The 17,710-nt window shown below is 36.5% G+C and overlaps 1 protein-coding gene across 1 annotated transcript; it reads right to left on the bottom strand.

Moving 5' to 3' along the window:
- Window positions 1–3,230: 3,230 nt before the first annotated feature.
- LOC121420439 (cytochrome P450 3A4-like) lies at window positions 3,231–16,231 on the bottom strand. The gene is made up of 13 exons (XM_041615074.1): window positions 16,039–16,231; window positions 13,885–13,978; window positions 12,944–12,996; window positions 12,325–12,421; window positions 11,377–11,496; window positions 8,790–8,878; window positions 8,112–8,260; window positions 7,486–7,628; window positions 6,665–6,853; window positions 5,466–5,686; window positions 5,177–5,314; window positions 4,498–4,660; window positions 3,231–3,409 (listed from the first exon to the last, which is right to left on the bottom strand). The coding sequence occupies exons 1-13, from the start codon at window positions 16,122–16,124 to the stop codon at window positions 3,320–3,322; spliced, it is 1,632 nt and encodes a 543-aa protein (XP_041471008.1). The 5' UTR covers window positions 16,125–16,231; the 3' UTR covers window positions 3,231–3,319.
- Between the last annotated feature and the right edge of the window lie 1,479 nt (window positions 16,232–17,710).

The raw sequence follows: 17,710 nt of genomic DNA, 5'->3' as shown, positions 1-17,710 counted from the left end.
AAATATTGCGCTTTAGAAAAAAACTCTTGTTCGGGGGCGCAAACAAATTCATTTGCGAACAAAATGTAGTAAGATATCAATTTAGATGTACCAAATTGAGGTGGCTTAATGAGAAAACAAATTTGATGGGTCAGACAATGGGTAGCACAATTAGGAAATACAAATTTTCAAAAGTCACGAGCAAGCAAAAGAAATAATGGGCTTGAATCTGTTTTGGTGGTTTTTGAGGAGAAAAAAATCAGAAATTAAAATTGTATTGTCATTTTTGTTTTCTTTCTTTTTATTTTGTCTCTTTTTTTTTCTTGGTCAGGGAATCTTTCGGGGTCCAAGTGCCCTCCAGCTTCCTCTTCCATCCATCTGATATCAACGCGCTGACTATAACTCCTGTAACCATAACCAGCCTACTTCTAGGCCTAATCTTTTGAAAGTAAAACATGATATAAACAGAATCATATTTCTTTGTTATTGAAAACTTTTTTTTCATATGATTTTTTTATCTCACACCCTAATGCCCTTTCACACGCATGTACGTCTCCGTCCTGAGATATTTGACAGCAAATGAAAAAAAAAATCATAGAACACAGGGACCGCGGAAGCGGGGGGACTGGGGGACTTCATACCCCCCCCCCACACACACACACACACACACACACACACACGCACGCACACACACACCCTTACACACACACCCACACTTTTTTCCAAAACCGTGTACAAAAACGTCAAAAAAAAGGTTACGCTGTCCCTGTAACAGTCAGATGCGCCCGTTATTTCGATGGTTTTGGTTTGTTATTCCGAATGCTCATTATATTTTAATGGTTCACCCTTTCGAAACACGCAAATTGGATGCAGGCTCTAGCAAGATGTTCGTTGGCCCGAAAAAAAGTTAATCCAATATTTTTGTTTGCATTATTTCGAAGGTTCGTTATTTCGAAGCTTCGTATTTCCGAAGGTTCGTTAGTCCGAAAACGAAGTGAGGTTCGAAATTCTGAAGGTTCGTTAATCCGAAAACGAAATGAGGTTCGTAATTCCGAAAGTTCGTTAGTCCGAAAACGAAATGATTAACAAACCTTATTTCGTTTTCGGACTAACGAACCTTCGGAACAACAAACCTTATTTCGTTTTCGGACTAACGAACCTTCGGAACAACGAACTTTCGGAATAACGCGACAAATGTTCGGATTAACGAACATGGAGGTATAGGCAATTTACGTGTTTCGGAATTACGAACCTTCGGAATAAAGAATCTTCGGAATTACGATGTGTAACCCCCCCCCCCCCCATACACCCTTGAAAGAGTATATTTCAAATATTTCCTGCCTATTTTCAACTTTTAACCAAATTAAAATTTATTTTCATTCATCTCAAATAAATGTTTACTAAATGGCCAGTATCGTCCTCAGAATAGATTTGTCCTTCACAAAATCAAATTCAAACAGTTCCTACTTTGTTTAAACAATACTTTGCATGCCTTGTGTGAATTTGTATTAACATTATCCGTCAAATGCATCGAATGCACTTATTACAGCAACAAATATTTGTTTCGTCCTTTAGACTGGATTTTTTTGGGGGGTGGTAAACCAAGGCTTTTCATAAACTGCTACAGGAGGCTGCTTAGTTCATTTTTATTTTAATCAAATACCATTCTTCAACACATAAAAGATGCCATTAAATCCATCTCAATAATACATCGAATTAGAAAAATTCATTAGGAAGTAAACAAAACTTAATTTTTCATTATATCATGGTATTTCAAATTCAGACAAAAGAATTATAAGAAAATTATCATTAAAATGATTCAAGTTTTACTTATGTCAATGTCATATTATGTAACATAAAAGCTATCGTTGATCAAATCTTTCTTTAAAAGCTCTCTTACAGTACAAAGTAAAAAAAAAACCAATGAAGTGGTTATGCTAGATTTCTTATAGGCCTAACTATTGTCACTACATTCTAATAAGCTTTCATACATTCCATTAATTCTCTTCACATATAACCCTTTCTAAGCAGGATTTAATAACGATGAATAATTTTTTTTCAGCTCACTTCTACTAGAAATTGATAAAATGTTTTAAAACAATTGTACATCTTTGCGCCTTACAGAACATTATATTTTTTAAGTTTCAAGTCAACTGTGACAAAAACATAATGCAAAATTTATTTGAATATTGAAAACATACAATTAATATGAAGGCTGAAGGGAACATTCAAAATGATGTCTAAGCTATTTGAATCACTTATGTCGCATTCAAACCGGTGAAACCGACTCCAGACCGACCTAACTATTACGGTTATTTCCAAAAACAGTCGGTTTGGTTTCGGTTTCGTAGGTGTGACTGTATCTTTAGTAGATTTAAAAGCGTACCGAAAAATTTGACAAGCAAAAAAAAGGCTTCAATCAAAAAGCTCTTCAATCGTACCAGAAAAAAAATTGAAAAAAAGGTCTTCAAGCTCGTCAGGGGGGGGGGCAAAATTGGTTTTCAAGCTCGTCGGGGGGGGCAGGGAGATGTCTTTTGTATGGGTTGTGACTCGTCAGGGGGCAGACTGCCCCCTCTGCCCCACCCCCCCGTAGGTACGCTAGTGGTTAAAAAAATAAGTGTTCCTATGCTTAATCTCGAGTTTGAACCAAAAATTCAATAAACAAATACCTCAATACGTTTCACTTCTGATATGCCGAAAATAATGTTGGATGAAATTTTCATTAGAGCTTCAGTTAAACCTTGTCCAACTCGTCTCTTAAAAACATCAACAAGTAATTTGAAAAATATTGAACTGCAAAACGTGATAAACAAAAGGTCGTGATTGATAGCACTTTTGAATTATCTCATAATACGTTTCTTTTAAACGGGCGTTTTATCGGAAACAAAGACAGAATGATACCACGGAATAACTATTTGTTGAAATACTCATAAATGTAAATACTGCATATTTTAAACCATAATTTCTAAAGCTATGTAGAATATTTGGATATATCTAAATTAAACTGATTGTAATTGAAAAGTATACATACACGCCTAAATTTTGCAGTAGAGTTTATAATCTGAAGAATAAATTGAGATCAAACTACTTTGTGAGTTGTAGCAAGTCCGACTGTTTTAGAATTGCTCTACCGTTTAATTGTCTTTAGATGCCGTATAGAATTATGTATGTTTTACAAAGATTTGAGTGTGACCTGATATACTTAAGTCAAATTTAAGTCCAGACGAGCACATGATTTTTTTTTCTTTTCATCTCTTTTATTTGCGAGTTTAAGTCACACTTACAATCTTTGTGAAACATCGTAGAATAATTAGATTGTAGAGGTTGATCGAAATCTCGTTTAGACAGTTTTGTCTGCCCTGGGTACAGCTTTGAGAGTGACTCCGTTTGGTGGGGTAAGGAAGCCAGACATGCCGTACTTCGGAGGAATCTAGATAAAAATAATTATGATGAAAATAAATGAAAACTTAAGAGCATTTTTTTGTTTAAAAAAAAGGATGGTAATTGAATGAAAGCGATTCCGAAACGATTTTTTGAATTGAAGTCATAAATTGAATGTCAGAGAGGACACCCCACCAAAAAAAAAGAACAACAACAACAAAATAACATTTTTTGTCTGATCAGGGATCCGTTGCAGAAAGAGTTGCGATCAAATGAAATAACTCAACAAATCAAACAAAAGTTGATTTTCAACTAATTAAATGCATGTATTTGGGACTTGCGTCTGATTTTTGTTTTAAGTTTTGATCAAAGGCATCTCTTTCTGCAACTACGTAGCCCCAGGACGTTCCGATACGCTGACTGGAAATTACAGGTTCCAATAGTGTGATAACACTTATTAATTAACATTATTATTACCGAGAAGTTTGTAAATAATTATGACCCGATATTTAGTTCGAAAATGAAAAACTAAGTCATCTCTCCTCTAATCTTTGACTCGGCTTCGTCAAAATTAAGAAAATATTCATCCTATTCCCAGAAATTTCAGTTTTAGGTCATATTTCAAAATGTCGGAAAAAACTGCAGAGGAAAAATTATGTGTAAGTGGTATGATGATTTTGAAAAAAAAAAACAATGGACAGAATTTCTAATAATAAAAAAGGACACAGAGATGTTGTGTATGGTGCGCCGTTTCCCCCAATTATATCTTTCACGGTGACACTTTGGCCCGTATTCTGAAGATAGGTTTAACTTAGACATGGTCTAACTCTGTGCTAAAATTATGGGGATCCAAAAAATCAAAAATTCTGTTTGTATTGTATATTTCTTATGTTTACTATTTTGTTTCCTTTTGCTTTCATAATGAATAATAATACTTCTGTTATCATTCCCAGACAATTACAAACAATTTCGGTGTCATATCAGTTTATAAATTGAATGTGTACTGTTAGGAATTTGTGCTTCAATTGGCTCTCCATAGTTAAACCACAACTTTAAACCAGTTCAAACTCGAGTTCATAATACGGGCCTCTATATCATAGTTATTGGGAAAGTGGTTGTGTATTCGTAATTACTTACTTCCGTCTGTGCGCAGGTCTCGAACCGGAAGTTCTGAAGCACCCGCACAACCGCCATCTTGCTTTCCATGAGAGCAAAACGCATACCGATACAATTACGAGGACCAGCACCGAATGGTTGCCAAGCGAATGGATGCTGCTTGGCTCGGGCCTCTTTGGTGAATCTGTGGTAATGCGAGGGAATACAATAATAAGAAAATGTAACTTTAAACTTTGCATTTTTTACTTAATTTGCGAAAAAGTTTGTACATAGCTCTCAAGAAAGCAAACATAATGGAGATAAATCATTTCTAAATATGTTTATATAAGCTACAGAATTCTGATCTAGGCATGCCATATTGGTGGGTCCTACTCGATCCTTATGTGTAAATGATTAAACATTCAAATATTAAAAAAAAACATCTTTAATCGTCTCATTGTACTCACATCAACCTGTGAAAATATTTATTTGAGGAGCAAGCTTTCATATTTTCAAAACTATTGGTCTTTTGGAAATTCTCAAGTCAAGTGGACAACATGGTCAATAATAAATGTCCATTTGGTTCATAGTGATCTGATTGGACATCAGGTATCACATGCTCATCGTATTACTCATCAGTTGGCTTGGAACCCACGATCCCCTGATTACAAAGTGAGAAACATAACCACTAGAACACGACCTTTCCAAATAATGATATTACCTTTCGGGATCAAACTTCTCTGGATCTGGCCAGTACTCGGGATCGCGATGCATATTGTAAATTGGTATGAAGACCTGGGTACCCTTCTCAATCTTGAAACCGTTATGCTCAAATGTCTCGTGGCACATCCGGTTCGAACTGTGGTAATGGCGGAAAACAAAAACGTTTGGTTGACAAGGTAAAAAAAAGGCATCCTTTATCATTTTAAAGGAATTACAGGAAGCACAATCAGCATATCATCTAAACTTATAGATTCTACAAAGGGTTGCATAAAATAGACCAAACTCACATAGCAGCGGGTGGAAAAAGCCGGAGCGTTTCACAGACTACTTGATCCAGGTAAGGCATGGTTGCAATTGACTTATACCCGACACTGTCGCGTGAGGGCGTCACTTCATCAACCTCTCGGATAAGTTTCTCCTGGATGTCGGGATTCGTTGACAAGGCGTAGAAGATGTACCCCAGGAGAGTGGTGGTTGTCTCGGCACCAGCGGTGAAGAAAATTAGCATCTGTAAATGTGACAAAACGTGTATGTCATATAAATTGCATGACATCGAATTTAAATGTACAGGGTCGTTTTGTGGCATCCCTGGCGGTAACACATTTGCTCGTGCGACAATTGCTCCAGTCTTAATTTCGTGTAAGATGTAGGGTTAGGGTTAGGGTAAGTGTTAAGGTCGCAATATAATTGTGTGTTAGGTTTAGAGTTAGGTTTAGAGTAGTGTATAATAATAATAAACAGTTCTCATGGTTCTTGTATAGCGCATATCACAATTATGAATAATATCTCTATGAGCTTCCAAAGGACTTAGATATTATTACCCCAGCTGTAGCTTGGCTGCCGTAATTACTATGATTACAGCGCACACGCATTTCAAGGAATAAATTCCTGCCAGGTACCCATTCACCTCACCTGGGTTGAGTGCAGCACAATGTGGACAAATTTCTTGCTGAAGGAAATTACGCCATGGCTGGGATTCGAACCCCCAACCCCCTGTTTCAAAGTCCGGAGACTAATCCACTGGGCCACAACGCTCCACGTATAGTGTATAGTGTTAAACCAAGAGCTGAATTTGGTCCTTCGATTAGTGTGGGGAATTTAGAGCGGAGCAAATGTCATGGAACCTCTCTGGCAAGGTGCTGTTCCGATTCTTGCTTGCACTTCCTGTCTCCCGATACAATGCCTGCTTCGTCCAGTAGTAAGGAGTTATGACGGTACCTTACGCCCAGATAGAGTCAATATATCAGAGCTCATACATTGTTACCTTTTTTCAGTTGTTAAAAAAGAGGAAGAGCATAGAAGAATAACCAATGCGAAAATATGCCTTTATTGGGAAGAAAGAGACAGGCAAAGGAAGAAACTGAGAAGGGGAGGATTTGAGAGTTGAGGGGTCTGGAAAAACGTAAATACAAAGAGCAAAACAAAATGGTTTTAATTTTGCCAGTGAAAGATTTAAGCCCCCCCCCCCTTCGATTACCACCATTACCTGTGCAAACACTTCCTGATCAGTGAGTGGCGCCCTCTTGCCTAGACTGTTGTTGGTGTGATACTGGACATCGTGATGCTTATCTAAATCAGCGTGAATGTCATCCTCGTCTTCCTCTACAAGGGTGCTAGCTTTGTCGTCTTTGTTTTCCTTCTGGGCATCAAGTAACAGCTGCAGGAAATCTACCCTCTGTGTTTTGAATCGTGAAAAGAAAAGATTCATTCATTTCATTTCTTCATTATTTTACAGGCCAATCAAAATAGGCTGATAAAAACAACACAAAATGCAATTTAACATTTCAATTTAAATGTACATAAAGATGTACCGGCTCATCACAGGTATAACAAATAGATAAATAACAAAATGAACTAATCATCACAGTAGAAAACAATATAATTGTATTCTAAAAAAGTATTTCCCTATATCATGAGTACTTTTTGCGTTGCAAAAAAGTTAGTTGATCGAAAATCAACAACAAATTTGAGTTTGATGAAAGGGTATCGCTAGTATTCGAAATTGTATGTATATTTCTTGCATCACCCAAAATTTCATTGCCAATATTGTAATTATAGATGTCAACATCATTTGCCATCAGCATAATCGATACAATAGAGGATTCGTCACGTCATCACGATCACCATAATCAACATCATATTCATCAGTACCTTCATCATCGACAACTCCTTCATCATTCTCCTTGTCGTCATCGTAACCGTCACAATCATATCATAGACTAACTCAACTCAGTGTTCGGCCATGATAGCCTGTTCTCCCATCACCATCATCATCAAACAGGTTTTTTTTAAAAGGCAAGGGTATACCTTAGACTTTGCATCAGACGTTGCCTGTCTCCTAATGCTGACAACCTTCTTGTTAATGTCCTTGAAAAAGTCGAGCACATCGACAGGGATCAAAGTTGCGATCCTGAAACGGGCCATCAGTCTTCCCAGAGGAGGAATAAGACCTTACAACGTAAAAAAGGAAAAAATAACCGTTCTGAAGGTGACGTTGTAGTTGGAACCTTATCAGTTTATCAACAAAGATTACACATGAGACAATGAATGACCTAAGAAGCAAATTATGTCTTTGGTAAAAGGGGACCAGAAAATAGCAATATCTGATCGAGTGGCGCATAAACAAGATGCAGGGGATAGCAGAACGTATGGTAATTGATTTTCCCAATTAAAAACAATTTAGTGCCAGGCGGGAGAGTGATTTATCACCATTGCTATTCATATGATCAGCTGTTTTTGTTTTGTTATTGTTGTTCTTGTTGTTTTATAAATATTGCACGATCGGATACAGTGTCCGCGCCACTACTGGTCAAAGTGCTAACCTACGGTATATGTTGTCTTCGGATTTTCGAACTCTGAAATTTTACAAGAGATTTACTTCTTTAGATAAGTTAACAAGTTAAAGTACTTTCACATAAGTGGGAACATTATACCTCCTATAATAAAGAGTGGGTTCTTGAAGTCAAATGTGAAGGCTCTTTTCGCGTGTTTCACAAATGGGTTATCAGGGTCTGACTGTGAGTCGATGTCAAGACCAAATGCGCAGCTTCCAACAGTGTCCATGACGAAAGATCCAAAAAGTCTGCAAGAAATAAAATAAATTCATCTCATGAAGACACATAATAATTACCCCCTCCACAACCATGCCAACCTCCCTGTTCCCATTTGTTTCACGCTCAAATTTGTTATTGTCAATTCACAGTATTGGACATGGGTCATCTTCATAATTCAGATTTGAAGAACATTTTAGTCTTGGAAGAGAAATAATGTACATGCATGTTAGGCGTTCCTGAAAATGAATTAGTACATGACATTAACATGTACATGTACGTTATATATATCCTAATGTATTTCAGAATTCAATCAAACCGAAATTTACTAAGAATGCCATTTCTGCAATATTTTCGACGATTTTACACAGTAAAAACGCTGTTTAAGATTTTATACAACGCTGTGTACTATATGAACCTTACAGTATTTGTTTAACCAATCATGTTTAATTTATTGAAAATTAGATATTGAAACTGTTTAAACAATTACTGCAAGGTTCATATAGTAAACAGCGTGGTATATTTTTGTTTACTGTGTATAGTTGGATTATGAAAACTCACTGTTGACATTCGATGCATCCCTTTTCTTCCTGTTGGTTGCCGATGTGTTTTACCAAGAAATCAGCATTGGCGTTTATGAGACTTGACATCTAGGAATCAAGAAAAAAAAATACGAGAATAAAGGTTTGAATGTCAAATTACACATTTATGTTCATGTGTGGGTCTCCTCTACTGGATGCTGAGGACCTAGCCCAGGGTAGAACTAAATGGAAAAGGATAAAACGTAGGAGAGCGAAGGGACACACCGTCCTATGCACATAAAATCAGTCAAGTAAGTCAGTGGCACGCGCTTGGCAGGGGCGGATCCAGCCTTCGCCAATGGGGGGCCCGGAATTTTTTCAGCCATATTTCCCTGATCGGCCGCTCGAATATGATTTTTGGAAATCTTATGTACTTTTTCCTAAAATTTTGAACATTCTGGGAAATGTTTGTCTTCCTGAAAAAAAAGATGTGTATGCAAGTTAATAATTACTACGAACGTAAAGAGTGAGCAGAAATGAAGTGATGGAAAAGGTTCTGTTAAATACTTGCTTGCAATTAGCCATGAAGACGTTCCACATTTTTAAAAATCAAATAATGCGAGCGCGAAGCGTGAGCCGAAAGTTTTTGACATTTTTACCTAAGGAATGAAAATTCTTAGCACTTTTTGTTTAACAGAATAGGTATATAATTAAACATGCAAGCACGAAGCGTGAGCAAAAAAATTCGAGATTTAAACTTACCGAACAAGACACTCTATTCAATTAGTTTTGTAAATCCTGAAAAGGATGAGTAAGTGGGGAACTTCATTACATTAATATGCGAGCGCAGAGCGCGAGCAGAAAGTTTTTGTATACGTTTTGAACTGCTCGAAATTGTACCTGTTATGGACTGCTTGCATTTAGCCATGAAGACGTTACATATTTCAACATTCAAATATTGCGAGCGCGAAGCGCGAGCTGAAAAATTTTGACCTTTTTACCTGAATAATGGAAATGCTAAGCACTTTTTGTAATCTTGGAAGGACTCTAAGTATATAAACTAAACTTTATTGATGCGAGCACGAAGCGCGAGCGGAAAAATTCTGGACACTCTATTCATGTTTTGTAAATCATGAAAAGGATAAGTTATTTATCCGCGAGCAGACACTTTTTGATATTGTGATCTGAAACTGGATAATGATTTAAATAGAGAACAATCTGCGTATCTGAATTAACGTGTGCTTTAGATTTCGACCTAGAATTTGGGTATTCTAAGTACCTTTCTTATCATGAAAATCAATAAAGCGAGCGCAAAGCGCGAGCTAAAAACATATGATATTCCGATCTAACAAAGGGTCAATTTAAGCTCTGTATTGCAAACAATTTGTGGGAAAATTGTGAATCGTGATGGATGACAGTTAAAAAAGAGCTGATGTATTTTATTATTATTACTTTGAGTTTTTACATAGGACCGGGACATTCTATAAGGGAATTTTAAGAAAATGATGACTATCTTCCTATTTCTCTTCCTAAGCATGAGAGCGCGAAATCTGTTAATATTATGGCCTGAAAACTGGACATTTAAAGCACTTTTGTAATTATGCATAAAATGCACGATATCTATCAATGCGAGCGGAAATCGCGAGCCGAAATTTTTGATAAACTGTCATCAAAGTAGTTTGATTTAGAATTAATATTGGGATATACATAACTCACTAATCAAAATGCTAGCGTGCAGCGCTAGCTGATACGTTTTGACAATCTGACCTGAATAGGGAACTTTTTGAGAACTTTATGGAATACAGGAAAATTATAGGTATCTGACAAATCAAATTTTGCGAGCGCGACGCGCAAGAAAAAAATGATAATATTCAGACATTTTTACAGAGCACTTTTTTAAAATCAATTTGTAAATCAAACAAAATAATGAAAGTTCAATTTCCCAGCTGAAATATGTTTTGTATATTGACTTCAAAGTTTGATATTTCAAGCTCCATATTGAGCAAGATATGCAAATCCCCTAAAAGACAATAAGAGCGCGAAGCGCGAGCGAAAATTTTATATCCTAACAAATAGATTTTTCAAAAAATTATTTTCAAAATCTTTCCCTCATGTCATTTTATTCAATCATGTTACTCCTCTTATGTTTGCCTTTCTTCTTTTCTCATTTTCCTTCCTTTTCTTTTTTCCTTTTTTTTCCCTTTTTTCTTTTTTTTGCTCCGCCAATAGGGGGGCCCGGGCCCCTCGCCCCCCCTGGATCCGCCTATGCTTGGTAATGTAGTACACAGTGCAACAGACACTGAGATAGTACACGGTGTAAAGTAATATAAACAAACAAAGAAAACATGCACTGCACAATACCGGTATTAAGTTAACACCAGCTCGGTAAATGATTCGTTAACAGTTCATCTCATCATATAAATTAAGTTTTGCTACATCAAGTTGATAAGATTATTTATAATGAGTAAGCCATACTAGGCCGACTGGAAATAAGACCAACTGGTTGGCCAGTCATTTAGTAAACGAATTGGTTAAAAGTAGGATTAGATCATGTGTTCTGAGACCAATCAGAGAGTAGAAGAAGGGTGTTCAGATAATGAACAATTTACCAAGTCTTGATATCTCACCTGTTTCATCTTAGCTGCGCTGAATGTTGGTGTCAGAATGTTCCTCACGTCCCTCCATCTCTGGCCTTCCAATATGGACACCATACTACTTACATCCTCGTTATTAGCTTGTGGAATTTCCTGATGGATAATGATTGAACACATTTAATGGAAATCCTCGCTTAAATTCCATAATTTATTATGAATCAATGAATCCCCTTTTTCTTATGTATCAATAAATCTCCCTTTTTCTACAGTATTATGACGACATGAGGTAACTATCCACGCCCCCCCCCCCCCGTGTGAAATGTATTCCTTAATTTTAATGAATTCTGAATGGTCACTTTTTACTTCTTTTCTCACATAATTTAAGGGATGACAAGCCTCTCCTTTGCCTGGGATTTCACTGTAGGTTCTACTGATTACCCCTTGTTTCTTCCCACCCTTGCGTTTCATCTATATCACTTTCTCATTTTCTTTGTAGGAAGATGTTGTCGATTCTCAAGACGGACTCTGATAATAAATTCTTTTTTGATGTTTTGTATTGTTTGTAATTGCTTTGAACAGAATATTCGTAGATGCCAACGACGTTCAAATAATTCCAATTCAATTAAAGGAATATAATTCAATTCAATCTATTTGTTCCATTTTTGCATCAATATCATTAATACAAAACATTAAAAGATTAGATATAACAAACTTGTATGGCAATACTATATCAAAGCAAAGCTTGAAAAAAAATAGGCTCCTATTTGTAGAAACTAAAGTTAAGAGAATGTGAAACGATTCAAAACGGGATAAATTATCGTGACCTATTATACACAAAAAATAACATGTAATTATTACAAAAAAGGTAAAAGAGAAAGAAGGAAACGAGAAGAGGGAATAATAAACAAAAATAAGAATGCATTTTAAAGCTCTCCGGTGATTTTAAGTGTGTATGTTTTATTAAATAGTTTGGGAACTTACTGGTCTACTGTGAAAGTTATTAAAGTTCTTCACAGTGATAAATCGCAGCATCTCAGGATCTCCAATGACGATGACCGGGGTGCGAAAAGAGAATAAACTGTGGGATAACAAGAAATTTAAGAAAATGAAAAGTAATAATAAAGATAACAATATAGTGATGTTGAGTATAAAAATACGTTGCGTTGAATATAAAGGACTACATCTGTCATGTAACTTCGGGGGGTTAGTTCAACCTCTTTGATATAACTTTAACTCTCTTTTTTGTGAGGGGGGATTTCAGAGATCACATTGCATACAGGCCCTATAGGCCAAACATTTTTTTTTACATACAACATCTAACTATTTAACTAACTCATGGTAACTCCCATTTGAATTCGGCAGGACAGGCTTTTGCCGGTAAACGCAAAAGTGGTAGATAACCAATAACCTAGGAAACATTTTATGTCTAGGTTAATCAGTCATTGTGGCTGACCTCATAGACGACAGATACTACTCGTGGGCCTTATTATCAAAGTGGAGACAATGGCAGAGTGGGGATTCGACCTCACAACCTTGCGATCATGAGTCCAATGCTGTAACCACTGGACCACACTTGGTAAAAAAATATCAATGTTCTTACCCATACACTCGTCCATGCCTTTTCTCCATGTCTGTGAACGCCTGAACAACGCCCTGTTTAAGGGGAAAATACATATGTTATGGGTGTTAATTAAAATATACACATTCATGACGTCATAACCATCATGCTCATAGGCCTATATGTTTACTACGTTATATACTTTTCATTGATAGCCGAGTGCAGTTGATGCTTCTGACATGATAATGCTCCAGATGGCCAAACGGAAATAGAATGTAGTCAAGTTTCACTGTTAGTTGCTAATTGGATCAGTGTGTTCCAAGTGTGTTTACAGTGTGTTCATAGTGTGTTTTACGTTTTTCACAGTGTGTTGGTAGTGTTTTCGCAGTGTGTTCATTGTCTGCTCTCAGTGCATTCAATGTGTGCATGTTCCCAGTGTATTCAATGTCTGTTTGCATTATGTTCGCAGTGTGTCGGCAGTGTGTTTATAGTGTGTTTTACAGTTTTTCACAGTGTGTTGGTAGTGTTTTCGCAGCGTGTTCATTGTCTGCTCTCAGTGCATTCAATGTGTGCATGTTCCCAGTGTATTCAATGTCTGTTTGCATTATGTTCGCAGTGTGTCGGCAGTGTGTTTATAGTGTGTTTTACAGTTTTTCACAGTGTGTTGGTAGTGTTTTCGCAGTGTGTTCATTGTGTGTTTACTGTGTGTTCCCAGTGCGGTCCCAGTGTGTTCACCGTGCGGTCCAGTGTGTTCAATGTGTGTTCTCAGTGTATACCTTATACGTTTGCACTATGTTTACAGTGTGTTCATAGTGTGGAACAAAGTGAAAAGCAATATGAATCTTTGCAATGTAAAATTGCTCAAATTAAACACTTTGAATTGATTCGTCCACATAGTAATTTGTGTGAGCATACCATCAACTCTTACACATAGGCCTAATATCACTATGAACATGATATAATAACATGGCCTATATACTCACGTCAGTAAATACTTTTGCATTTGCCATGATGGGAGAAGGTGGCTCGTATGGGATTCCTCTACGCTTCCAGTAGGTGTGTGCCCAGTAGTCGTAGCTGCATATAAAAAATACTGAAATACATTATTTTCCTATTATTCCTTTCCTAGGGGATAACACCCCCCCCCCCCCCTTTTCATCTACTCTAGTCATTGCGTACTCTGGATGTTGCATGGGCTAAAAATTCTGATGTTATTATCATTTTCATCATCATCATAAGTAGTAGTAGTAGTAGTAGTAGTAGTAGTAGTAGTAGTAGTAGTAGTAGTAGTAGTAGTAGTAGTAGTAGTAGTAGTAGTAGTAGTAGTAGTAGTAGTAGTAGTAGTAGTAGTAGTAGTAGTATAGTAGTAGTAGTAGTAATACTAATACATATGTAGTTGAATAGTAGTAGTAGTAGTAGTAGTAGTAGTAGTAGTAGTAGTAGTAGTAGTAGTAGTAGTAGTAGCAGTAGCAGTAGTAGTAGTAGTAGTAGTAGTAGTAGTAGTAGTAGTAGTAGTAGTAGTAGTAGTAGTAGTAGTAGTAGTAGTAGTAGAAGTATATAGCAGCAGCATTGGTAATATAGTAGTAGCATAACTACCATTAAATCATCATAGGCCTATATTATCATTATCGGCATCATCATTACCTTTTATCATCGTTATTATAGATTGTATTGACTAAAAATGCAAGATGGAATTAGTTATATATAATTTTGATATTATCATAATCATCACTGATATAATCATCACCATTTTTACTCGTAGTGATGTGCTTGTTCATTGTTTGTTTTATCACTGTGACACAACACTCGAACTCTCATACAAGAAATTAGGCCGAATATTCGTGCAATGAAATGGGTCCATTACCGTATGTTTGCATTCGAGGGAGGGGTGGGGAGTGGGAAAGGTGTGGCTCCCGTCTAGGGTAAACCGAGGTGGAGGGGGGTATTCAAGTTGATTCGCAACAAGTCATGACACATAGCTCTTTTTTCAGTCACCGGCAGGATTTTGTTCGCCTATTCATTCGTTCTTATTTCTATTTGCCCTTTGCTCTGCTCGGTAAACAAGAAACAACACAGACGTGTGTGTCCAAATAAGGCGATGGAATAAGTCAGAACAGCTTGCGCTCATGCATTACAATTGATTTCTTAAATCATATTCACCATTGGTATGAGACAGCAGATAGATCAAATAATGACTCAATCATGAAACTTGATATGATATAAGAGCTAGTTTATCCCTGTACGAAATATGAAGTTGTCATCGTACTGATAAGTTTTATTTATAGCAATGAACATTTGTTCACTGCACAATAATCAACATGAAAATCATTCGTAATCAGTGGCGTAAAGATGGGGGGTCTTGGGGCAAGCACTCCCCACGCCCAACCCCACCCCAGTTTTTTTCATTTTTTTCAAATGAAATATAAAAGGGTAAAATATGAATTATGTCATTTTCTTAACATTATGTCGAATTCTATCACAAAATTGGATCTTCGTAAGAAAAAGTCTAGATTTTTACTCGCTCGCTTCGCTCACTCGAAACTTCATATTAAGTTTGCCCGATACGCCCCCTCAAAATGTTGGGCTCCTTACGCTACTTTTTGTAACATAATATGGCAATTGGTCTTACAATACCTATATTGAAAACGACAACTCCATATCGCCTTCTTATTTTATTTGTTTTAATGACTGAAAAGAAATGAGGAAATGGGGAAGGAAAAGAGGAAGCGAAAGATAAAAAGGCAAGAGCATTAAAATGATAGATCTTGAACGTGCACTGTAAAAACTGCTGTGTTAAAACTGACACCAATTGGTGTTAATAGAGGACCACACCCTGAGGTGTGTAAATTTTTCCCTAGAGATTAAACCGGTTAACACCACAGTTTTTGTTGTGCGTACGTGTATTTATTCTGAGGAAAAGAGCTTCCTGAAGATTGCCCCCCCCCCCCCCCGCCTCAACATTATCCATCACGCCAATGATCTCGATTTGAATTATGTATTGTCCTAATTTATACGGCAATTCAATGAAATGTGAAGAAATGATCAGCATGACTAAGTAGAGAATATCAAACTCGTTTCACTTTATGGTCAGTTTAATAATAAATCTCAAACAAAGTTAATTAGAACGCTATACTTACAGCAAGAATAAAATGAAGGCAACGATTGTGATCAGGACTAGGAACGAAGTCAACGACATCGTGGTTCCAAGTACATTCAACTCCATTTTCGACGTCGATTTCGAACGCAGTATTACATACAGTGTACAGCGAGAATATACACGAGTATATATCAACTGAGTATGACAATAGGCGACTGAAAATATTTTTTATTATGTTTGTCGAACTGAACAATGGAGTTCAACCTGAAAAAAAATAGTCTTTGGATCAAGACCTATTTTCTGATGGCCTGGTCCGTTTGTTGGGGCATGTAAGTCAATGCTTGGGGCATTCTATAATTGGTTCTCTACAAAATGCCTTATTAGGAATAATTGTTATTCATATCTCTATGACGTGACTCCGCTTTATAGATCCACAGCTCCTTATAATGATGTTAATTACCATATCATGTGGACTTTGAAAGCATATAGGCCTATACTGCATTATCTGCATAATCACTCTGCCTGCTTCTTTTTCTCTCTCTCCGTCATTTTTTCTTTACTCATATCTTCTTCTTCTTCTCTCATTCTCTTCTATATCTCTTACCATGTCTCTTCTTTTATTTTCTCTTTTCTTCTCTTCTCTTCTCATATCTTCTCTTGTCTTTACTCCCCTTTCTTGACTGCTATCCTAGATTTTAGACCCATAAACGAGACACTCTATTCATGTTTTGTAAATCATGAAAAGAAAGGGTAATTGGGTATCTTTCTACATTAATAAATGCGAGCGTGAAGCGCGAGCAAAAAAACTTATTGATATTCTGATCTGAAACTGGATAATTTAAGCGCTTTTAAATAAAGAACAAGCTGCCTATATCAATAAACATGCGTGCGCCTGTTTAGATTTAGACCTAGAATCTGGACATTCTGTATACATTTTTTGCTCAAGACGATCAACAGTGCCAACTCGAAGCGCGAGCTGGAAAAAAATATATTCCGATCTCCAAAAGGGTCAATTTAAGCACTATTTCATCTACTGTGTAGGACTTGTTGAGTGGATGTGGATCACACTTTATTAATGATGCCAGTGCGAAGCGCTAGCTAAAAAAAAATATATTTTTACCTAGTACCGGGACATTCTAAGGACGTTTTGTCATCATAATGAAAAATGATGACTATCTCCCTATCATTCCTAAGCGCGAGATGAATCTTGTCGATATTCCATCCTGAAAAAGGGCCAATTTAGTTATTAGGAATTCATGAAAATGAAATTTTCTTATTTAATAATCTAATATGCTTAATGAGAGTGTGTAATTTGTTGATTATCATGATTATTAAGGCTTGAAAATTTGACATCTTAAGCATTTGGTAATTGTGAATAGGATGCATGGGTGAGCTGATAGGCCTACGTTTTGACAATCATAATTATCTAAAGAGGGATATTTTGAAAACTTCATGGAATACACGAAGACAATAGGAACTTGGCAAATCAAATAATGTGACCGTCCAGTGTGAACTGAAAATGTTAATATTTAGACCCTAAAATTTACAGAGCACTAGGAAAAATAAATTTGTAATTAAAAAAAAATAATGAAAGCTCAAAATATATTTTGTTTATCGACTATAAACTTGATATTTTAAGCTCCATATCAGCCTATATTGAGCAAAATTTGAATCTCATTGAACAGGCAATGCGAGCGCGAAGCCCGATTCCC

Source organism: Lytechinus variegatus, chromosome 8, assembly GCF_018143015.1.
Source record: "Lytechinus variegatus isolate NC3 chromosome 8, Lvar_3.0, whole genome shotgun sequence".
Taxonomy (NCBI): domain Eukaryota; kingdom Metazoa; phylum Echinodermata; class Echinoidea; order Temnopleuroida; family Toxopneustidae; genus Lytechinus; species Lytechinus variegatus.
Note: the sequence above shows the minus strand (reverse complement) of the source record. Positions and strands in the feature narration are given on the sequence as shown.

What these genes read in the sequence shown, in the direction of transcription:
- LOC121420439 (XM_041615074.1), bottom strand. Translation starts at nt 16,124, where the DNA reads ATGGAGTTGAATGTACTTGGAACCACGATGTCGTTGACTTCGTTCCTA. An exon ending in AGGCATGGACGAGTGTATGG is followed by an intron (nt 12,422 to 12,943) that starts GTAAGAACATTG and finishes GTTATCCCACAG; the next exon opens with TTTATTCTCTTTTCGCACCC. An exon ending in CCCACTCTTTATTATAGGAG is followed by an intron (nt 7,629 to 8,111) that starts GTATAATGTTCC and finishes TTACGTTGTAAG; the next exon opens with GTCTTATTCCTCCTCTGGGA.